The 24,218-nt window shown below is 46.7% G+C and overlaps 1 protein-coding gene across 9 annotated transcripts in view; it reads right to left on the reverse strand.

Moving 5' to 3' along the window:
- Window positions 1–625: 625 nt before the first annotated feature.
- The window catches only part of TMCC1 (transmembrane and coiled-coil domain family 1), an 86,641-nt gene continuing 63,048 nt past the window's right edge, over window positions 626–24,218 (reverse strand). For 7 of the 9 annotated variants that reach the window (XM_031046068.2, XM_031046063.2, XM_031046067.2 and 4 more), the window contains 3 exons: window positions 10,980–11,914; window positions 4,781–4,916; window positions 626–1,237 (listed from right to left, as the gene is read on the reverse strand). In XM_031046068.2, the coding sequence (XP_030901928.1) occupies window positions 923–1,237; window positions 4,781–4,916; window positions 10,980–11,914 (1,386 nt within the window). In that variant the 3' untranslated portion in view covers window positions 626–922. Of the gene's footprint in view, window positions 1,238–4,780; window positions 4,917–10,979; window positions 11,915–12,188; window positions 12,345–12,542; window positions 12,614–24,218 lie in introns of those variants that run through there. The other 2 variants (XM_034065941.1, XM_031046064.2) reach the window with 2 other exon arrangements.

Below are 24,218 nucleotides of genomic sequence, written 5' to 3' on the forward strand. Positions count from 1 at the left end.
AAAAAAAAAAAACAACAACCAAAACCAAAACCAACCAAACCCCAATAATAATAATAATAATAATAATAATAATAAAAAATCCTATTAGAAACAATAAGGAAGCACTGAGAGTTGGAGTATTACACTCTTCAAGTATGCTGTTCGGATTTTTTCTTTTAATCTGTGAATATACACATATAAAAAAAACCTTAAAAGTGCGACCAAGGGCTTCTGCTTAAAGGTAAGTATTTCAAGGACTACTTCAAAATACTGTAGCACAACTGTGCAGTTACTGTGTATGGCATGAGGCTTCCACTTCATTTGCTTAGCCAAGTTAGGCAGCCTTACAGAAAGTTATTGTAAGTCAGGTTAGCACAAACGGCGAACCCAGACGCTGAGCTGGGAAGGAGATCCACAGGTTGTCGTTTTTCTCTTGTTAAGGAAAGAAACCACTCTGAACGCATACATTTGGACATGGAATGTGAGCAGACTTCACAGTAAAGGTTTAGTGTTACAGGTTTGCTGTGGTACCATCATTCAAGGCTGTGCACTAGATTTAGCTTTGCGCATCTTAAGCTAACCACGTTCTCTTCTTCCTGACAGGTTTAGTACAGTAGTTCAAGCCACAATTTAAATTGCCCATTGGTATGCTCCAAATTTCTGTATTTTATTTATTTCTTTTGTACACTTTAAAGAATCTTAAGATTTGCATCCAAAGAGAACCATGCTACATAAAAATTATCCAGGATTCTCGCCAAAAAGTTTCGGAATAAAATCTAAAAAATACTATTGCAATGCGTCTTGCAGAGAAAAAACGTTATTCTAAATGTAAACAAATTCACTCGGACACTTTAAAACTTCAGCGCAGTAGTTGCTGATTAATCTTTGCCACGTGAGCTCACCAAGAGCGCTGGGGACGCGATGCAGCCGATTCCTGCCACCATCATCTGGGGGAAGAGAAGAACCGTTCCAAGTAGCCGGTGATGGCATCCCAGTGCTTCCACAAAAAGGCAATGAAAACCACTATCAATAAAGTGCTGAACGTCCTATTGCGAGTCTTCATGAGGGGCACGACACAGTTGGCCACAGTGGAGACAAAGACGAGGAGGACGGCCATGACGGCCAGGAGGATGTTGATGAACTTCCCCAGCAGATTCCTGGCCGTGGCATTCTCCAGCCCCTCCAGCTGCACCACTTGCTGCTGCTGCTGCTGCAGCTCCATCTTGGAGATACGGGTCTGGCACGCTTCCAGTGCCTCCTGCCAGCAAGAACACACCACTGGGTTGCAGTGCCCCACAGGCCACCCCATGGTGGCCAGCCCAACAACAAGACCAGACCAGGGCCACCCTCCTTAAGCAGGACATGAGTCACTGCACCGATTTCATATCCTGCAGCAGGAGGGCAGGAAGCTCTGCCAAGGAGGGTGAGGAGCCCCTCATTAACTAGGTAGGTGCTGCAGTCTGCAGTGCACCATCTCATTTACACCAGAGAGGCTTGACAAAGGTGACAGGCTGGGTACAAGTCAGGCTTCCTTAAAAGCTTCAGCTGCCACTCTGCACTGTCAGCTAGCTGCCTGTCCCCGCATGTGTGGTGCAATGATCACCGGAGACCTTACCATCCTTCCTGCCTTACCATGGGAGCCAGAGGAAGCAGGATGCTGACAGCCCTCAGCAATCAGCTTTTGGCCACAAAGGGGGATGTTACCTGATGGGCTGCTCACTTCTGCTTTGGTTTCAAAGGACCACCAAGGCGACAAAGGTGCTGTGTCTGGCAAGCACTCTTCCTCCTCTTCTGGGATGCGTATTCCCAGAGCCTCCTATTTTCATCTCTAGCCTTGCTTGTGCTTATCCAACCCATTCAACTCTCTAGTCAACCTGGCAGAAAACTAAGTGCACAGAAACAACTAACCAAAAAGGCTTGGCCACATTCTGCTTGCTTAGTGAGCATGAGCACAGGGGAAAGTTTGAGGAGCACTAAGGCTGGGGCCGCACAGCAGTATGGTGTAGCATTGCCATAGCTCTGGGTGACACTGCAGGGGCTGGAGAAAGGAGCTGTCTAGGAGATGCGTAAGAGGCATGAGATTTATGAAACTGCCTCTAGGAAGAGGCAAACCAAAACTATGTAGAAGGAAGAGACTATCCTGGACAAAACATCTCTAAACTTTTGACTTTTGATTGTGGTCAATGGGGCAGCATCTAGCTGGAGGTCTGGGACTAGTGGAGTCCCTCAGGGGTCGGTGCTGGGACCAGTGCTGTTTAATATTTTCATCAATGACCTGGATGAGAGAACCGAGTGTACCCTCAGCAAGTTCACTGATGACACTAAACTGGGAGGAGTGGCTGACACACCAGAAGGCTGTGTTGCCATTCAGCGAGACCTGGACAAGCTGGAGAGTTGGGCAGGGAGAAACTTGATGAAATTCAACAAGGGCAAGTGTAGAGTCTTGCATCTGGGGAAGAACAACCCCATGTACCAGTACAGGTTGGGGGTTGACCTGCTGGAAAGGAGTGAAGGGGAAAGGGACCTGGGGGTCCTGGGGGATAGGAGGATGACCATGAGCCAGCAATGTGCCCTTGTGGCCAAGAAGGCAAATGGCATCCTAGGGTGCATTAGAAAGGGGGTGGTTAGTAGGGCAAGAGAGGTTCTCCTCCCCCTCTACTCTGCCTTGGTGAGGCCGCATCTGGAATATTGCATCCAGTTCTGGGCCCTTCAGTTCAAGAAGGACAGGGAATTGCTTGAAAGAGTCCAGCGCAGAGCCATGAAGATGATGAAGGGAGTGGAACACCTCCCTTATGAGGAGAGGCTGAGGGAGCTGGGTCTCTTTAGCTTGGAGGAGACTGAGGGGTGACCTCATCAGTGTTTCCAAATATGTAAAGGGTGGGTGTCAGGACGGTGGAGCTAGGCTTTCTTCAGTGATATCCAGTGGTAGGACAAGGGGCAATGGGTGTAAACTGGAGCATAGGAGGTTCCACGTTAACATCAGGAAGAACTTCTTTACTGTAAGAGTGACAGAGCACTGGAACAGGTTGCCCAGGGGGGTTGTGGAGTCTCCTGTGTTGGAGATATTTGAGGTCCGCCTGGACAAGTTCCTGTGGGATCTTGCAGGGGGGTTGGACTAGATGATCTTTTGAGGTCCCTTCCAACCCTTGGGATTCTGTGACTTGGGGATGGATTGTTTATGGACATTTCACCATGCTGAACCTCAAGAGGACCAACCCAATCCACAATACAATACTGATGTCATGTGGTGGGTGGGCTAGGGAGAAGAGAGGTTTTAAGGTAATTAATGCAGTGAGACATCTCTGCTCTTGGAGATACAAAGTTACAACTTTTCTGTTAATGCTCCCTCAGTGTTATCTTTCTCAGACATAAAGGCCACCATCAGGGAACATTTGGAAATCTACAGCAAGTAGCAGTCTCTCTCAACCTCATCACTGCAAAAGGAACCAGGACTCTGGTCCTCTGCAGCATCAGCCCATGCTCTTAACTAGTTTTTCATGCAAGAAAACTCAACACTTAACCTTTTCCCCAGCAATGCTGAGGAACAGTCTGACCTCGTTTGCAAGTTCATGCTTTATGATTCAACACTTTTAGTGAAGATTAAAACAACTATTGAGAAATCCACACTTCAATTTAAGTTTTGAACCTTACTTCTTCTTGGCAGAGGAGAACAAAACCTGAGTATTGTAGCATACCCCCAAGGGGAAGGCTCCTATTTATCAGAGGCCACAGCATCAATGTCCACAGACATTGATTTATTTTAACCTCACCTTAAAGGTCATTGTCACCTGTTACATTTCTCTGTCATTGCATGATGTCAGTGGAGGTCAATGAAACATGAGGGCTTCTCTTCAGTAACAGCCCATGAAAGCACAGGGCAAAAGTGCTCAGCCTGTTCTAACCATGGGCAGCCTGGAAGAACATGGACCGAACTGGGCTTGCAGCTGGACCTACAAGCATGCCAAAAGCACAGCCTGCTCTGTCTGCAGAGGAAATCACCTGGCTGCAGCACCTCGAGGGGCTGGAAAGAGGGAGAACTCTGGCCCACAGTGCGCTGCTCACACTTATAAATATCTCACATCAGCAATCAGAACAGAGATGCCTGCTAAAACTAGCAGAACAATCACTTAAAATGGATGATAGACCCATTTCTGAACAGGCCTTTCTTTTTAAGATTTAGCATCTGCCCAGATGGTTTCCCACATCTTTTGCTCTGTGGAACACCCTACAGCTTCATTACCTCTGTTTCCATAGCTTTGGTCTTGTGTGTACTGAAAGAAATTTCTCTTTTAAAAACACCTCCTTGTTTGGGCAAAACCAGCAGAAATAATTGTTTTCTGATTCAATGCAGTGGATATCCAAAGCCACTTTCCCTTAGCTATATGTGACCCCTACTGTAAAATTAGTGACACTGGAACACATCATAGGGTCTGCTTAGTGGAAACATTACTGTAAAAAAGGTGCTTAGGTCATGGCCCATCACTTTCAAACACAGCCCTCCAAAACCTGTGCAAAACACAGCTGCAGGTTTCCACTTTGCTACACCTGAATTAAAACTGGAGGGGAAGGCTTCCCCGCAGGTGAGCCTGCTGCTGCTGCATGGGCACAGCCATCACAAGAGAAGTTCCTTGGAGAGATACCCGAGGGTCAGAGATGGAAGACCCTTACCGAACTTTATTTAGCAATAAAGCTACGAGAATTAAAACCAAATATTGAACCACAGAAGTCTTTCAAAAGTGAATGAGCTACAGAAAGAGCAGGCTGAAGGCAGGAGTTGAGTCTCCTTGCTTCTTTGACCCACCTGGATATCCCGGGCTCGCTCATAAGACTGATAGGCAATTTTCTCCTCCATGCTGGCCAGCTCCTGTTTTAAATTGAGGATCTCATTCTGATGGAGCTCAGTCAGGTCATTTAGCTGCTCTTCGAGTCTTTCACATCTATAAATGACATACAAAGTACAGTAGCTTTAATGAGAGAAGGATGACAAAATTACACGAACAATCAATGATCATCACAGACTTTTTACTGCCACCTTTGTGGCACCTCATTCATTACACACGTGTGCATCAGTGTAAGGACCTCTCACTGGGAATTAGGGAAATCTTTTCTACCAGGTAAGGTAGTGTTAATCCTCTTTCTGTCCTGGGGAAAAAGAGCAGTTAAAAACCAACTGTCAGGTGAGGCAAGAAATCAAGGACAGAATTAGAATAGAGCAAGTTATTCCCCAAACTTCAGTGTAAAGCCAATAGTTCCCTTCTAATACCACAAGCTCTTAAGCATTTCCATCTACACTTGAAACAGTAACAGGCATAGAAATGACACAGACAGGAAATGTGATGATGCCTCAGAGAACACAACAGCCCTGACTGATGTCTGCATGTGAGGTCACATGGACATCTGACTTATTTTTTATCTCCCATAAATGATGCAACTCAACTATCAAAGACCGTCACATTGGTCATAAGGAGGGCACATGAATCATTAACCTGAAGGCTTATTTTTCAGTCTGCTCCTATGAATGGGCCTGGGAGCAGTGCTGAGGACAAGAGCTGCCCAAAAAAACTGTTACAACAATTCTGAGAGATACCATGCTGTTCCTCATTGAAGGAGTTCTAAATTGACTTCAATGACAGCTCCATCCTGTTGTTTTAGCACTTTCAAAGTATATTAGGGATACTTTGGCATTTGTATGCAATGATTAATTTTTTAAATTCAAAGTCCATATCTACAAGTAACTCCTGCTTCAATACCTTTTTAGAATCAGGCAGTTACTGCTATTACTTCCAAAAGGTAACACACACACGGAGCAGCCAGAGGCTGGGAGCAGTGAGCAGGGCACCATCCACGCCACCCCTTCCACCATGCTTCCCACCCACTTCTCACTCCTGCTTCCTTATGAGTGCTGGTAACTGAGGAATGCGTACAGCTACTGTGGCCGTGGGGTTTTCCCACTCTTCGATGTAACAGCATGGAAAAGGCTTACGATAGAGCTCTTATCATCTGACCCTTGATACTAATAACTGAGAAATTCCTAAGGAATTCAACAAAGAGATAATTCCTAATTTTAATTTTAAAAGCAGTCTTGGGTTTTGTTTTTAATTGAAAAGTCTGAATAGAATTTCCATTTCCATTCCCAATGCAATATTGCTTCAAACTAAGGAGGAGTCAGACATAGCATGACTATTTCCAGCAATGAAACACACATGGTCAACCAGCAGCGAGGCTGAGACAACTGCCAGCTGACCCGGCTCAGCCCAGAAGGTGCCACAAGAGCTGTGCAATGAGACAGGACACACGAGGCGACTGACCTCTCAGGAACAACAAGCTGCAAACAAGTGAATAGCCATGGATAGACTGGCTAAAGAAGGAGGTAATTAATACTGCCATTTGTTCCCACTCAACTTAAAACAAACCAGCTTGCCAACCACCAAGAAATCACAAGTAAACCCACTCTAAGTTGCAAAAGCAGCATCAATTACTTGAAATATATTCACTTTGTTAATATATTACAAAAACCTCAAGGGGGTTTATTACACAAAAAGGGACTTAAACATTTCTGAAAATATCATGATTATGCCTTTTAACCTCCTCCCTTCATAAAGCAGCTGTTCCCAGGCAGCTTAAATCCTGTTCTCTAGCGAGAAACAATTGTATTTTCATAACTTCAAAACTACCTCAGTCTACAGGAAACATGAGGAAACCCTGCAAATCCATATAGTTAAGAGTTTAAGTATAGCGTTATTTGCAAGAGGCCTGGCTCCCTGCCCTGTCTGCAGGACTAATAGGCTTGCTCCTGAACCACGCTTCACCACCTTGCTCAACCCCAGAGCTGCTGCAGTTCCTACCCAAGACCCTCTTTCAAAAACTGGTGGTAGGGAGCTGCTGGAATTGGATTATTTAGAAGAAAAACCACCCCCCCACCACACCCCCTTCCCACACTTGGTTTTGAAATTACTCTTCCTCCCTTTACCTCCTTTTCACTCCTTGTCCCATTATCTACAATTCAGAAAACGTTTTCTCTGCTGTTTTCTACTGGTGCTCAAATTTGAAAAGCTAAGAGTAGTTCATGTGACTTACAGAGCCCAAAGCCAGGGTTTTCCTGCTGAAGGATGCTTCACATTTAATTCAGAAGTATTACAGAAATACCACTTGTCAAGAGGGTTAAGATTATACTCACACTTCCCTCTCTAACATGAGTGCCAGACTATGCAACAGACTCTAAACTCGTCTGTGAATACTGCAGTGCCTTGAATGATGAATCCCACTTTATGTCCAGTAAATTCCTCACTGGATTCCTAGAATTATTTTTTCACTAGCTAAAATGTGAAATTTCTCCTCAAGTATTACTAGCCTCTAGATTGACATGCTCCCGCACAGAAACTTCGCTGTATAAAAGCCTAGTGCCAACTGTCATGAGTACCTTGGAGATCATCGGAGATAGGTGCTTGGCTGAAGTGTGGGATATGGAAACATTCTATTCAAAAAAGCCATGCCAGACTTCCACATGTTCTCTGAGGCTTACTGCTTGGGAACCAGGGGTCTCATCTGGGAAAAGCTAAACATAGTAATGGCCACCACATTTGTTTCAGGGCTTTATGGCATTTTAAAGTAATAGCTGTAAAATATATGACTAATACAGTATATGTAAGAGACAGACAAGATGAAAAAGACATTTTATCCGCACTCAGTACATATTCTGGTGAGTAAAGAAACTCACAGCTGGGTGAGCACCTGCCTGACCCAACACGCTGCCCTCACCACTGGCCACGCTCCAGAATGGCCTCTTCAACCCCCCTAGACCTCAGAGGATGGATCTGGTTTATGTGAGAACAGACTGAAGCCCAACAATTGGACTTCAGCAACAATCAGATAAATGACTGCACCAGTATCTAGCATTATGGCTGATGGATTTCTGTGGACAGGAACACGCAAGACCTAAATACCCTTTCCAAGGATACCTGGCTTGGGAAGAAACCCAAACCCTCAGACTGGCCACACTCCAACTACATGAGCTCATGATTTCACTGCGTACAAACAGGTTCCTGAAGGGACACACAAGATGAAAATACTCATCAGGAACTTTATTTCAGTCTCAATAGCACAGAAAGTCCCTGCTTATATCAGTAAACAACCCACCGATGAGATAAGCAACAGGCAACCCAGCGCCTGCTCCGGGTGCACAAGAAACACAATGAGGGCCAAGGCTCCGCCAGAATCTTCCTTCCTCTGTGACTCAGCCCCGGTACAGTGCTCTGGGGCTGACACATGCTGCCAGCAGGCAGGCAGGGCAGCACAGCCCCACACCACAGCACCAGGGCGGCAGAACTGGAGTGACTGCACCAGCAAGTCCTTGCCTGGAGCCAGCTCACAAACCAGCAGCTATGTGGATTGATATGCAAGGTCTGGAAACAGTGAGAGGGAGGAGACTGAGGAGACCACGGAAAATGTGCAAGGTGAGCCATGGCTGATAAACAGAAACTGCACAAACACACAAGGATTTTTCCTTTAGATCAGGGCCTGCAAGAAGAAACATCTAAGAAAGAGGAAATGGACAAAGACTGAGTCAGAAAATGTCACAGTACCTGCTTTGTTACAGCTTCCAGGTACAACACTCTCAGTGTTGCCCTATGAGTAAAGGCTTCTCCAAAATACTTCTTTTAAACTCTAACTGAACTCAGTGCTTGTTTTTGAAAGCTTTCCAGAAGTAGAGCAAAGTTATAACTGGCTTTTAAAGCCAGTTAAGATTAATTTGGATCACCAGCTCCAAACCACAATCTCCATTCCCATCTTCTCATATTTTCTGAAGTGAGCTGAGGAACCAGAGGGGTTCTTGCTCAGGGAACCAGGAGCCAGCCCTCTCCACCAAGGCAGAATCCTCCTCTGCCCTCAGACATATCAGCTGACCTTCTAGGTCTCAGGGTGATGTTGGCTTTAATCTTAATGATGGTTTAAAGTACAGAAGGTATCAAACAAGAATCTAGATTTGTACAATAAGGTGTTAATCTCACTGTGATTAACCCATGAGTTCCTCAGATCATGCAGTTACCTGCTCTCCTCTGAGCCTGCAGGGACAAGGGCACTTCATGTGCCCTTAATCGGTCCTCTTTGAAGGTCATACCTTTAATTCATTCACAGCAACATTCCAAATGGCAGGTCTAAATTACTATCTTTTTAAACATTTATAAACCAAATACAGATTCTCCTGGAAGGTTTTCACTCTAGATTGTCTTGATGAGTGGTTAAGCTCTAGGCTCACCTCAGTAAAGGTTAATGGCACACAACAGATAGGGCTTCATACTGCACAAGCATGAGGACCTACATGAGCCCTGCTATGTGGTGTCAGGGAATAACTAACCAGTTTAGCTGACAACTTACATCAGCCCCCAAAGTCTTCTATTGTACTTTCAGACCACTCCTTCAGCTGTACAGTGCTTGCATATAGTGTTCCACCATGAATGCCTGCTGCTGTATGTGGGAAACAACAACCTACACACAACAGACAACAGGACCCCTCTGCTGGGGAACAGAACATCAAACTCCACACGGCACTGTTATGTGACCTGGTGACAATGAGGCACTAGGAACCAAAGCTGCTGTGCTGGGCGCTGCTCTCAGCCAAATTGCTGATTGTTGCAAAGCAGGATTAGGAAGTGGTGTTGGGCTGGCTTTGTCTATCCAAGCTTTGCAAAGCACACAGAAAGCTTGCTGTCTCTACAAGATCCTATCAGGCTAAGCCTTTCCCAGTGTTTTTCCAATGATCTGGCAGCAGTTTGTCTAAAGAGCTGCAGGGCAGCTTCATGTCGTGCTGTGCAAACCAAAGCAACAAGTGCCACACAGTACCTGTCCCCACACCCAGCAGCTCTGCTGGGTCTCACAGGTTATGTGTCACAGCCCTGCCAAAGTGACAAAGGACATAAGCAACCTCATTACAAAAGCCTGCTGTCCTCCCTCAGAATGAGGACTTGGGCCCCTTGCAGTTGTTTGAAGTTTAAGAAGTGCAGCTTAAGAATCTTACTGATTTAGACTGCAGTGTCCTGAATGGCTACAGAAGGGCAGCTGCTAACTCTTCCCTCTGGAGCCTGGGGACAAGCCCTTGCTCCCAGTGTGTAATGGGGAGGATACAAGATATGAATGGCACAGGGCAGCCTGCTGAAAGCTCTCTCCCACCCAACAAGGAAGGGAAAGGGAAAGTGCTCCCTGGAACCTCTCCATGGGTTGCCTTCCTTGGCAGGAAGGTGGGGGTAGCCTGGGGGTGGTAGGAGGAACTGGCTGCCACACCAGTCTTCCTTCACCTCTCCTCTGTGACCCGATCAGGGACAGCAGTACTGCAGCAACTCCCCAGCCCTTCCATTCCTTTCAGCAAGGGGAAGGCTGACGGAAACACAGATTACCCACTTCCAGAGCCAAGTGCCCTCCAGGACAAGAGCACTGTCAATATTTGCATTTCATCTCATTCGATTTCATTGAACCCTGCCTCTATGGGACTGAGTGCAGAAGGGAAGAGGATAATCTAGTTTTGGCAAGACCATGTCTTTTTTTGAGAACCCTAAGAAAGGTGGATTTTTCTTTCTCTGGTAGATATGGATCTGAGCATTGGAGGAGGCAAGTCAGGATACTGCCCATAGGTAGTTCCCTGCCTCCCGCCTTGACCCAAACCTTTGCAAGGCTTTTGCAGGGAACTGCTCTGTTTGGATAACAGTAACTGCATCAATATATTCCTGGCCTTTTGGGACAGTGTTCTAAACCTCTTAGGTTTAACTCTGTATCTCGAAAACACTACAAAGTAACCTTTCTTCCTTGCTCTTTCTTACACAGAAAGGGAGATGAGCAGCAAGACAACAATATTTACAAAAGACAAAGCCGGAAGAACAAAATCCTAAGACTACAGAGCTTCCCATCTGAATCAGGCTGCTGGGAACAGCCTGCTGAGTAGTCCTGTCCAGGACTGGTGCTCTGCAACTTGCAGTATTTAACTCAAAACACACGACCAAAGCACCTACCTGTACCGCTCCTCCTGCAGTGTCTGCATTATTAGTGAGTAGTCCCTCTGATAGCGAACCTTAAGGTCCTCAAATGATTCTTCCAGTCTTGCCTGTGTCTCTCGAATTTCTTGAATCTCATGCAGTATTGCATCAAACCCTGAGCTCTGCATATCCAGAGTGTTTGTTTTGGAGCTAGAAGCTCCCACAGGGCCCCCTGTTGTGCTGTTGGCTCCCACAGAACCTGATGTGGCACTGGAGCAATCCTCCTCACTGCCATATTTTGGGCTTGACTGAAAGTTCTGAATAACACCTAAAGCCTTGCCTCCTGTCCCATCTTCTTGGCCTTCTTCTAAGGAGTCTTTCAGATTAGCAATGTTGTCTGCACTCCCAAACTTGTTCCTTATGAGGGAGGCAATCTCCCGGGGTTTGGAAACCACAGCTCCTGCTGCTGAATGGGTGGCCTGGGAGAAACTGGAAAGCCCACCTTTCACACTGTCTACTACTCCCTCACTGAAGCCAGTGACTTTTGCTCCAACATCTTTCAAACCCTGATGCATATCCCTGAAGACATCCTTTGGCTGCCGAGGGATCCCATTCTGCTCAATCTCTCGCAGCTTTCGATGGTAATGTTCTAATTTCTTCTGCAGCTGCAAGATGGTCTGAGCTGACTTTTGATTTTTCTTCTCAAACACCTGCTTAATGCGGGCGCTTTGTTGCTTGTCTGCATTATTGGCCAGTTTCAGGTACTCTGCCACATTGTCATCACGGGCTGTTTGTTCAATTTTGATCTGCTCGGTCAACTTCAGTATCTTCTGCTGCAGGTGTGTAATAGCCACTTTTGTACGCTGAGGATCTGGGGTCCCATCAACAGAGTCTACATTGATGCTCCCATCAGTGCTTGAGGCCACGGCACTAGAGGTCTGCGCTAAGCTGCTCACGTCCAACCGCTCAATCTAGGTGAGGAGAGAGAGACATGTAAGTGCTAATCATCAGCTTCACTAATATAAACCTCTTCCTTCTTTGTTCTAAAACACTTGACAAGTAGATGTAATTCTGCAGAAATACACCCTTTTTCAGCTGCCCAGGGCATGGTACCAACCAACTGAGCTTCGTGTGCTTACAGACGTCTAGAAAAAGCTGAGAAAAAGCAAAACTTTTTGTATTTAAGCCAGCTTAATGGCCTCAAACCACCAAAAACTCAAGCACAGATAAAGACATGGCACCCACGTTTGGCAGGCTGAGTTCTCTGAAGCGTTGGTACGAGGCCATCAGCTCTGTCAGCCGGTGAGTAAAGACAGAGAAGGTAACTGTGGAAGAGCAAAACCCATACACATCAGTGTACGGCAAACCCTGGTTAGTAGCAGACCTTCACCTGCTGCACGAAAGCAACGACGAGATTTAAAGAAACAAAGGGTCTGCTAAGGCAGAGCCCCCCGGAGCCCGCCCCTGAGCGGAGAGCCTGTGTGCAGGGCCCTCGGCGGGTGGTACGTGCCAGGGTACAAACCCCCCTGTTAGCTCCCAAGTTCCAGCCCGCAGGAACCGATCCCCGCCGCCTCCCCCGCCCCGCTCCGGTACCGGTACCTTGCTGTCGCGGCGGAGCGGCAGCGCACGCTCGCAGTGCATGGCTCCCGCCCCACGCCCGCATGGCTGCACCATCACACCTGAGCCCGGCCCCAACCCAAAGGGCGCCGTGCCCGCCGCCGAGCAGCGCGGCCCCGCCTCCGGCTCCGGCTCCGGCCCCGGCCCCGATAAGGGCGCCCCGTGCTGGGGCGGAGGCCTCGCCCCGGCCCGGGCAGACGCGGCCGCAGAGCCCAGCGGCCGCCAGCCCCACCCCGCGGCCGCCCGGAGCCGGCTCCTGGAGGGAAACGCGCTCCCCATGAATTTAGACCAAACGCACGTTCCGGGCGCGCAAACGGCCCTGGGACCCGTGGGGTGAACCCGCTGTGGTTCGCACCCCACAGGCCCAGCAAACAAGCAGTAATGGTGCGTGCTTCTGCTTCCCCTGGCCACAGCAGCTCCTCTTAAACACGGGGTAGCATCCTGGATTATCCTATTCATGTAACTGCTCATGTTTTACTCCTAAAACAACTACCAGCTATCTCATAGCTCACTCCCCAAATGCAGAACTCATTTCCATATTCCTCTTGTCAATATATACTGTACAAAACAAAAATGCTACTGGAGTTAACTGCACCCTGTCCCTGTTCCAAATACTCTCCATCTAAAGCAACAGCCACAGGGCCCAGCAGCAGCTGGCAGCACTGAGCAGGTCAGCAAGGCCCCTTCCCAGCAGCAGGGTTCTCCAACTGATGCATTTCTTAGAGGACTTCACTTGCTGGAAACCAGAGTATCAGCCATCAGTCTGCAGTGACTGCAGAAGGATCAGCTGCTCTCTGAAGCAGATTCAGCTGTAGAACCCCAGCTCTCTGGATTAATACAAAACTAGTGCTGAGAATTGGCATTAATCAGTGGGACCAGCTATATGCATGACATTAGCACTGCATAGAGGATATGCTGTCTCTGGGATCTAGGCACAAGCATATTTCAAAGCAGTACAAAATCGGTAAGACACTTCTTCTTGGGATTAGTAATTTCATTAAGATTTGCCCAGGACTGTCACCGATCTGATCTCTTCATATTGTCTAGAAGGAAGCACAGACCCTGGGTGCACAGGGCATGTACAGTGCCAACCCGTACGTGTCACTGCTAGCTTGTGCTCCTCAGGTCCTCCACGTGCAATAGTGCACAGGCCCATTTGCTGCTTCGCCAGCCTGACCTAATCTGTATGGCTGCACGCAGGCTTTTCCGTTGCATTTCATATGAAATATTCCCCCCCTTCCCCCTCCCATTATTTGCCCTGGTCACTGGTACAGGTGAGCAAGAGTGGGACTGACCAGTGCCATAGACCAACCATTTCTGCAGATATGTTGGGCTGTCAGCTCTGCCACAGCACAGATCTGCTCTGAGATGAAATCTGCACATTTCAGTGTTGTAGAACTAATGGGACTTCGACATCACTTTGCAATAAAGAGTTTCTATCAGCATAATTTACTCCCAGTTGGGTGTGATTAGTGTGTGTGTACAACTATTCTACGTTACACTAACAGAACATTCTTCCTCTCAGACACCTCTTTCTGAGAAGAATTTTGTGCAGACTTTCTCCTCCCCCCTTTTAAAGTCAATTGACTTCAGCGCATCTCCTTGGGTCATCTTCCCATACCTGTGACAGAAACCAGAACAGCCATAGCAGAATAAACCATGTTGGGATAATTACTTTAATTACCAGATGTGTGGATATTATCCTGGAATAGCAAGATGGGTTTTTTCCAATTGAAAAGCAAAGGGCTGGACAAAGTGCTGTTCTGGAACAGAACTGAGATCATTTAAGTACTTTCTCTGTATTGGCAAGGCTTTAGAAAGGGAAGACTCAGCACAAACTGGGTCCCTGGGAAATGCTGGTGACACATTATTGATTTAAGATGACCGTCAATCTGTCCTGAAAAGATGCTGGTAAATTAAATACTGTAATGCTCAATGTTTGTCTAAAAATACGGATTACAATTCAATTAGTCAATCTCACTTGCCCAGCTGGAGTGGACCGGCCTGACCTGCCAGGAGGGACACCGAAAGCTGCCCAGTGCTGTGCTGGCAAGTGAGCCAAGTGGCATCGTGTGAGGCCCTTATGCTTTTCCCTGAAGATCTTACCAAGCTACCAGAATTTCAACTGTGCTCGGGCTTCCCTTCTGCAAAAGCTTTTTGATGTATCTATTCTGCAATATGCAACCCCAAAAGAACCCAGGATCTGCCTTTTGGCTTTGCTGAAGATTAAACGCAACAGTTCCTTTAAAGGTGTTTCACCCTTCTTTGAAAACTACTTCAGCAAAGGCACATAGCACAGGGCCAGTCGCCAACAGGATGGATTGGTTTTTAAACAAGCAGGGCAGCTGGCCTGGGCAAACAGAAGAGCTTGGAGCAAGCCTACTGGAAGGAGACAGCTCAGCTCCTGCCTCTCCTCCCTTACATGGAGCTTTAAAAATGTGACTGAAAAGCATCATGTTACTTGGAATAAAAATATCTAGGGCAAGGTGAGAGAAGGGAGCCAGGAATGACAACCGTGAGAGCAGCCCTGGGAAGGAGCCCACGGCACACAGGCTGCCTGGATGAGCCACGCTTCCCAGTGCGTGGCAGCCAGCACTAATCACAAAGGAACTCAGAAGCTGAGTTGTTTCCTTTCCCCACTGCTGAAGGCAGGACAGTGATGCAAGCAGAAAAATCTGGGAGACTCATTAGAAAGTCCTAAGTTTGGAGCACCATCGTCAGCAGCCTTGCTGGTGGGACTGCGATGCAGGCGCACAGGCAGGCACGGGAGCCACCATGGTTACATGACAGTCTGTTCATCAGTAAGTAACATCTCTAAATAACACCTTCTGGGCAATAGAAATTAGAGGGGAGGAAAATAAAATAGAGCATTTGTGTCTGATCACATCTACGGTTACAGCGTCCACCTTGCACCTTCCTCAGCAAGCGTCCAGTGCACATACATGCTCCTGCACTATGTGAAATCTGCCCTGCCTTTCCTGCCAAGAATACAGAAGATAAACAAAAAACAGGTCCAGTGCAATTCCTCATGACACACCATGCAGTTACCCTACAACACTTCATTGGCATATTGAATCTCCAGAAACTATAGGAGCTTTGCATTTTAACGCACTTTCATCTACTTACCCACAGAAACTGCTGGTCCTCACTGCTAGCACCTGCTTTCAGCTGTCCCTATTACACTCCCAAATCCAAAAGAAAATGAGAAGTGGCTAAGGAAAGCTCACAGATAGATGGGCAGCTCAAGGAGGTCTTGCTGTGTATTTTTCATAGTAGGGCTCACTGGTTAGATTGTAACTGGAGTTTCTAAAAGAGGCAAACAGCCTTTGACTGCTGGCAATTAACCCTCAAAATGGTGGGAAGATCATCCTGGTTATGGGAAAAAAGCACTTTGAGAAAACAAAAATGAAAAATGATCCTGAAAAAAAGACAAGAAAAAATTCCAATACAATCCCTTTGTCTGCCCTGGATAGCAGCTAGAGCTGGTAAGACCAGAAGGAAATGGCTTTATATCTTACTCACAGTAGTTAAATGATCATGAGTGATGATCACTATGACACGTGTGTGCTCCTGCACACCACCCAGAGCTAGGTGTGTGCTCCCACATGGCCTTGCTTTGCACAGAGGGAAGGAACTGGCAGGTACCTGATATAAACAGGAGGGCAACAGAACCCTGGAGACCTGGGGGCTGTTTAGCATTCCCTGTCTTAAGTGGGGGTGCCAAGGGAACCACCCCGTGACAAGGAACTCAGTGATGTTTCCGTTCTTAGTAAGTTCCCAAACATGGTGCATTGTGAGGCTGCATGTACCAGCGGGACTGCAGGACACACTGCATGAGGGAAAAGTGACCTGAGACTGATTCAGGTGGCACCAGTGCCCAAAGAAACACACAGAGAGCCACAGCTGAGGCACATGTACAAACCCTCACCCACAACTTGGTATCTGGTAAAGCCAGCTGTAGTGTGACTCTCCCCTGGCCTTGTCACGTAGCTCAATACGGACATGGGAGGGACTCTTCATTAGGAACTGTAGTGAAGGGACAAGGGGTAATGGGTTAAAACTTAAACAGGGGAAGTTTCAATTGGATATAAGGAAGAAGTTCTTTACTGTAAGGGTGGTGAGGCACTGGAATGGGTTGCCCAAGGAAGTTGGCTCCATCCCTGGAGGTGTTCAAGGCCAAGTTGGACAGAGCCTTGCGTGGCATGGTTTAGTGTGAGGTGTCTCTGCCTATGGTAGGGGGGTTGGAACTAGATGATCTTAAGGTCCTTTCCAACCCTAACTATCCTATGATTCTATGTGACTTCATCTGCTGTTTCAAGTGTCAGAAACAAAGTTCAGCCATAAAACAACCAAATTCCTATCTCTCAGCAGCAGAAATCCCCAAAGGAGACCAGTATCTCAATGTCAGCAGTCACTGGGGGTGGGGGAACAGTAAAAGACACTGTTGCCACGTGACACTGTACCTGCTGTAATAGAAAGAATTGCACACAGCATCCATCACAGCCAACATAACCTATTCTGCAGGGAAGCCTCTGTCAGTGCAGTACAAGTGCTGGTCAGGCCATTCCCTGCAGCACCATGAGGGCTCGGAGGGCTACACACGTTCCCCTTGTATGAGTCAACCTGCCTGGGGCACTGTCCAAATGCTGTCACTGACTGGTTAAGAGGTAACTGAAGCTAACTTACACCTTTCCCACCTGCAGTTCACACACACACATCCCTGTCTACAGTGCGCTGAAGCGAAGAGCATCACACAATCTGTGTCCTTGGATGGATGGCGACACGCAGGACCAGGCACCAGCTCTGCCCGCAAGTGTTTATTTACACCCCAGAGACAGAAGGGGACTGACACAGCACAGTGTACCAGCTCCCTCAAGATCATGTCCATGGCCCCTTCGATTGGTTTTAAAAATACAGCTGCTGCCCGAGACCTTCTTCACCTTAAACTTCTGAAATCTTGAGAAAAGGTATTTCTGAGTGCAGAAGAGCAAGCAAGGCTTGGTGCTCCGAATCAGTAATGCTTTTGCAAAGGTACAGAACAGTCAGGAAGAAAACCTGTGGTGCTGGGTGAATAAACAGGGCAGTGACATTGACATTATGGGTAAGTAAGTCATTATGGGTAAGCAAGTCCAAGGGAACAAGTACACAATCCGAATGGAAAAATAGGGAATTATACACAAGGGCTTGCAGGAACTTGATTTTTGAGGTGAAAAAGGATGACACAGCAAAAGATGTGGCCAAAATAAGATTCATGGATGTTTATTTTAGCAGCTGCAGATTTTAAATCAAGGAGGGGCTGCCAATCAGGCCAGAAGTTACAATAATAAGGATAGGAAATGAGCTAAAGCTGAACAAAATTAAGTATAGGAACTGGGAGGAGAAGGTGGAATTGGAAACAAGTTTATACAAGGTCTTATCAGAAAGTAACTATGTCAAATGTCAGGGGCTTTTGCCTTTTGTTTTAAACTGGTTGTTTTCTGTAGCATGTCCAAATCACATCTCATTACCTTAGAGACTAATTGCTAACACTTCCCAGAAAGTAGTTTGCTGGGGTTTTTTTATACTTCCAGCCGCTATCTGATAAATACAGATTATTATTGCATCTTACACACTCACTTGTAAAGAACAGAGTCTAATTTTTAGATTGCAAGTTAAATTCGACTTGCAAAGGAAAGGAGCAAACTGGGTCTGGAGTCTGGGAGAACAGATGTCTGTGTGATCACTGCACAGAACATCTTCACGGCAGAGCAAGGACTGCTGCCCTTTTTTCAGGAGAGGTTTCTCTACTGAACATGCAAGTCATCCCCAAATATTTAGTCCAAAGGACTCCTATACCTGAGCACAGCAACTGCACTTAGACATCTACTTCTCTTTATGTATTTTTAGCTGAAGGTACAACACACAGCCTGCCTGTAATCAAAATTCATCCTGGAAGCAGTTTGTCCAGTCAACAGTTTATACATAAAATGTAAGTATTTCAAACCAGCAGGTTCATTTTTCCCGTGAACACAGGTCATTTGTCGTTCCTGCATAGCCTTTCTTGACACACTGTTCTCTTATTTAAAGCCCTTCTACTATAACATACACATAGCACATCAGCTAACATGCCACTTCCCAGAAAGTTACACAACAGAACTGGCTTTAGAGGTTCCTTTACTGTTCAAAGGCAGCCTGTGGTTCAGCTTTCAGTGCTGTAGGTGCTCCAACATTAGCAGCAGATAGATCTGTAAGACTGCTCCAAGTGGCAAATGAGGCTTGTCAAGGGCAAGGAGAGGCAATGTAGGCAAAGGGCAGTTCTACAGCACAAGAATATGCACACTCCCAGGGCTGCAGACATGCTGCTTTCAGAAACCTAAGAAAACACTGAGGCATCAGAGAGAAAGATGTGTTCAAGGAATGCCGAGCACGCAGCAGAGCAAGGCCACAGGGCACTTGTCCAGAAATCCACAGAATTAACCAAACACTGAAATCACTATGTTGCTTTCAGTACTCTTGTAAGAACCAAGAAGCCTCATCCAGAGCTCCATCTAGAAACAAACCCTACTGCAGCAGCATCTCCACAGCACAAGGTGAAAAGTTGCTCAGCTCCATATCTGGTCTGGAGAGCACAGAACAGGATGTCCTGTGCTCAGTGCTTTCCTCCCCAGCTCGCAAGAGGTGATGTATTAGCCTGATGTTACACATGCCAAGATGCCAATATACAGATCCATCAGCCTGGTATGTGGAATGTCAACAAACCCTCTGCTCTCAGGGCCCTACCCCAGCACTCTGCGCTGCTTCAACTCCACATTTCCAACAGAGCCATTCCCAAGAGCCACCTGTGTGTCACTTTTGTTGTGAAGACCAATAAATGCAGTGAGAAAAAGTACATGTCCCAGCATGGGAGGCCTGGATCTTCCCAAAGGAAAATAAGGAGTCTATTAAATAAATGTGTTTAGACATACATGCTTCAAACACAACATTAACAGAATGCAACATCTCAGCCACATTTACTGCAGATGATAAAAAACCCCAGGCAAACATTCATCTAAGGCAAAGGGAAATGGCAAAAAGAAGTCCAGATCCTGCATTTCTTGCTTCTTCAAGCCCCAGAGGCACAATGCACTGGACAGCTAACTGCAGCAGCTTGCAGAGAAGTATCTTCTGTTTCTCATTGGAGAGCAGAGTGTCAAAGCCCTTACTGTCTCTCTTCAATATTTAACAAATGTGGGGGGAAAATACAGCTTACTGTTAATTCAGGCTGTGAAAGAGCAATGCCGAGCTAGGCAGCTAAAGCAAAGCAAAGTACTTATTCATTTCTGAAGGTCACTGACTCCACAGGAAGCAGTACGCACTTACTCTATTTTTTACCTGGAGGAAAAACATGATTCTGCAGTTTGTTTACTACTTCCCGAAAATACATTTTGCACAGCTAAAACAGCAAACCAAGAAGTCACATTTAAAAAGCCACCAATCCAAACACCTCTCTCTGACATGGGGTTGTGTTTCCTAGCCCCTTCTTCCATTATTCATTATATCACACAAGCCAAATCCCAAAACAACCAAACCAAAAAGCCCCAAAAAGCAGCACCACGTTAGATTTTGTTTATAGATTGCAACACTCACTCAGGCAGGAGCCGTTTTCAGACTTCCCAGGTTCCGAAATGAAGAAAAGCTATGTAAAAAACCCACCACAGAGACTCCACAGCAGTGCCTGGAGGGGAAAACAGCATTTCCATGGTTGATGCCACAGAAGGAGGTCAAGTTCTACTGGGGATTTAAATAAAACAGCTCAATAAGACAACTTCTCCCCCATCTTCTCACCTTTGCAGGCTCGCACAAGTCCCTCTCACAGCACATGCAGGCACAGCAGCACCACATAAGCATCACCCTGGTGCCTGGTGCTGCTCGAGCCGCCGGCCCGGCCACATCTGCCACTGGCCCCAGTGGGCTCTGGGCCCCCGCTGAACCACCACGGTGGCTCTGCCCAGCCCAGCATCGTGTGCAGGGCTCCGGTGCTGATGGAGCACACTCACAGCCAGCCCGCACCCGCTCCCTCAGCTGCCAGCATCTCCTTCAGAGGCACAGAAGGGCCAGGGCTGACAGATTTAAAGCTACAGGGCTTTGGCTTCCCACCCATGTTCAGCGCATGGCACTATTTATAAAAGTGTGCCTTTGAGCCAAAAAGACTGCACAGGGAACAGACCCACCGGGAGCAAACTGACGGCATCAAGGCGACACATGCATTCCTCAGCATACCCGAAACAACAACTCGGTGGCAAGATTCAAACAGAATGAAAAAAGGAGATTCAAAGAGGCCCAGCAGGATAGAAATCCACCCACAAATAGAGGTGTGCTCTATTTATAGCACCACTGAAACACTGCTATCTGATAATGGCGAAATCAAATCTCAGAAAATTAATGTGATCTCCTGAAAGGCTGAAATTCTAATTAGGAAGTGACTGTCACAGAAAGACTCCAATACAGAGCCAGCAACAGCATTTTAACCACAGCTGTCACTGGTGCACAAAGAACTCTCACTGCCTCTTAAACAATGCCCTCGACCTCCCTGTCAAAGGAAAGGTGTTGTACCGTCTTATTTAGAAGATGTAAAGCAAAGGCTCCTCACCCTGTTTGTGACAGCTCTGACACACAGCACCTTATGCCATCAAGCCCTAATCCTTCAGACACATCTTTAAAAAGTGACCCTCACCTCATGGCTGCTTCTCCCCTTGCTTCCCGTGTCTCACTGATAGTGTCTGTAGCAAATATCATTACTCACCTAGGACAGAGGCAAACGATCACAAAGCCAAGCCGTATGTAATCGAAGTTTGACATCTTCAGAACCATTAACTCAGAGTATGCAAGGTGCTCCCAAGGCTAAATACCAGGAACTGCCAAATCGACAGACTGGAAGTGGGCATTCAGAGGTCTCCTGCGGCATTAGCCACGCAGCCTGGCTGCAGCCAGCAGGATTCAAGGACGTATCTCTCCTTTTTGCCTATCTGTTTGAGCCAGATGGGCTCAAATATCTGTCAGAGACTCTATCAGACATTGCAGTGCTTGGCTTTGGTAGGGTTGGGTTGTTTTGCTTTGAGTTTTTTTTTAGATCATTCTCTTAACTCACAGTAATGCACAGGCAACATGAAGAAACTGTGCACGGAAATGTTAATTCAGAAAATGTACATTTCAGCATATATTTCATAAAATATACATAATGGGAGAAACCCCCTGATGGACTCAAAACATGGGCAATGTGGAAATAAAAATTACTGAGAGCAAAATTCAGTTTTCATTAGAAAAAAGAAGAAAAAGAGGAACTAAAACCTGAAAATGTGTTCTGTAGGAGCCATGGATCAGAGAATCCCAGAATCCCAAGGGTTGGAAGGGACCTCAAAAGATCATCCAGTCCAACCCCCCTGCAAGAGCAGGGTAACCTAGAGTACATCACACAGGAACTTGTCCAGGTGGGCCTCGAATATCTCCAACACAGGAGACTCCACAACCCCCCTGGGCAACCTGTTCCAGTGCTCTGTCACTCTTACAGTAAAGAAGTTCTTTCTGATGTTAACGTGGAACCTCCTATGCTCCAGTTTACACCCATTGCCCCTTGTCCTACCACTGGATATCACTGAAAAAAGCCTAGCTCCATCATCCTGACACCCACCCTTTACATATTTGTAAACACTGATGAGGTCACCCCTCAGTCTCCTCCAAGCTAAAGAGACCCAGCTCCCTCAGCCTCTCCTCATAAGGGAGGTGTTCCACTCCCTTCATCATCTTTGTGGCTCTGCGCTGGACTCTTTCAAGCAATTCCCTGTCCTTCTTGAACTGGAGGGCCCAGAACTGGATGCAATATTCCAGATGCAGCCTCACCAAGGCAGAGTAGAGGGGGAGGAGAACCTCTCTTGCCCTACTAACCACCCCCTTTCTAATGCATCCTAGGATGTCATTTGCCTTCTTGGCCACAAGGGCACATTGCTGGCTCACGGTCATCAAAACAGCTAAAAACCCCATTGCCTTAAATTAACCTAGTATGTCAGATGGCATTTCTGGAAGAGCATTATGATAAAGTATATTGTAAGGGGCATTTAGAACAGGAATTGAGAATGAAAATACTACATAGAACGAGCAGCAATGTTTGACAAGCCATCTTGGCATTGACATATTAAGAGATATATCTACAAAAGCATCTTTGTGGGCACTTCTGTAGTGTTAGAGAATAGGATACAAAGGGCAAAGGATGAAGGAACAGGAAAAAAGGAGGGTAGCAATCAAACCAACATGTGGTGCAACCCTGCAAGCAGGCTGCATGCAGCCACCAAAGTGGAACGTACTGCACTGCTCTGGTACAGATCTGGGTTCTGCAGTGGAGTTCACTGACGTTTTGTTCAGCACAAACATGCAGCAACAAGAACCAGCAGAGCTGTGGTCCCTGACACCCTGTACAGTGTCAGCTGCTCAGAGCCATTCCCTGTTCAGCAGGTCTGTGGTTAGGGAGAGATCCCAGGACACCAGTGGCAGCAACTGAGCAGAAACGTGCACAGAACAGGAATGCAAATGAAAACTACACAACTGACCATATCACCATATATTTAATACTTCAATGCAGTGCCAGGAAAATGAGTGCAAGACCTAGAAATCACAGGAAATCCAATTCAACTGACATTTTCATTACCATTTCTCTGTGGGGATTCTCAGGGTTAAATGGTAAGAGGGTTTCTAAAAAAGTTACTACCTCATGGGAATATTAGATATTGAGATCTTTGGTCATGAGGCACTGCTCTAGCAAGAGGCAGACAACATTCAGTCTAGTGGAGCTATGGTAAAGAAGGCTTTTGAAAAGGAATGTTGATATTCCTTACTGATCAATGCCAAGCGAGTATACTGAGAAACCATCAGATTTCTATTAATGATAGCAGATCCCACCTAAAAGAGGTGAGATGGAAGGGAGGTGAAATTTCTGCTGCAGAAAGAACATCATTAACCACCTTTGGGAAGCAGTTTATGTTGGGCTCAACACAGCCTGACTCACAGGAATTTCACTGTTATTCAGATAGATCATTTCACTGTATAAAGCAACAAACAGATCTATGAAAATACATGAAAATAGGCTCATTACTCTACTTCATATAATCATAGAGTCTTCACAAGCTTTACAGAGCAATAAAACCAAAACCAACCTACCAGGCTGAGTACTACCTCCATCAAGAGAAACCAGTCTCACCCCTCAGCGAAGAGGAATGCATGTTTTCTTCAGTGCATTCTGTTACCTCCCTCAAGGGCAGCAACAGCATGCTGATGTTTGGTGCTGCTACAAGCAGGCTTCTATACCCAGGAAGAAATAGAAACATCCTAAAACGAGCACAGAGAGTTACTCCTGTGTGAAAAGAGAACTCAAACAACTCTGGCAGGTCACCGTTGCAGCGGCCCGGTGGAGCTGGCCTCGTGCAGGAGATGGTGGCTGCCGCAGCAGGACCACATGATGGGACCAATCCTCGGTACCGTGGGGGACACCAACAGTTCCTGGTGTCCAGCTGAGAGCAGAAAAAGCCTCATAAACCAAGAGAGCTCCAAGAAGGGCACTGAGCACCCTGGCTCGCCTGCAGGCCCCACCACAGCACAGCAACCATCACCCGCTTGCATTCTACAGCATTTCTGTCCTGAAGTTACTTGGTA

This window comes from Melopsittacus undulatus, chromosome 9 (genome assembly GCF_012275295.1).
Source record: "Melopsittacus undulatus isolate bMelUnd1 chromosome 9, bMelUnd1.mat.Z, whole genome shotgun sequence".
Taxonomy (NCBI): Eukaryota; Metazoa; Chordata; class Aves; order Psittaciformes; family Psittaculidae; genus Melopsittacus; species Melopsittacus undulatus.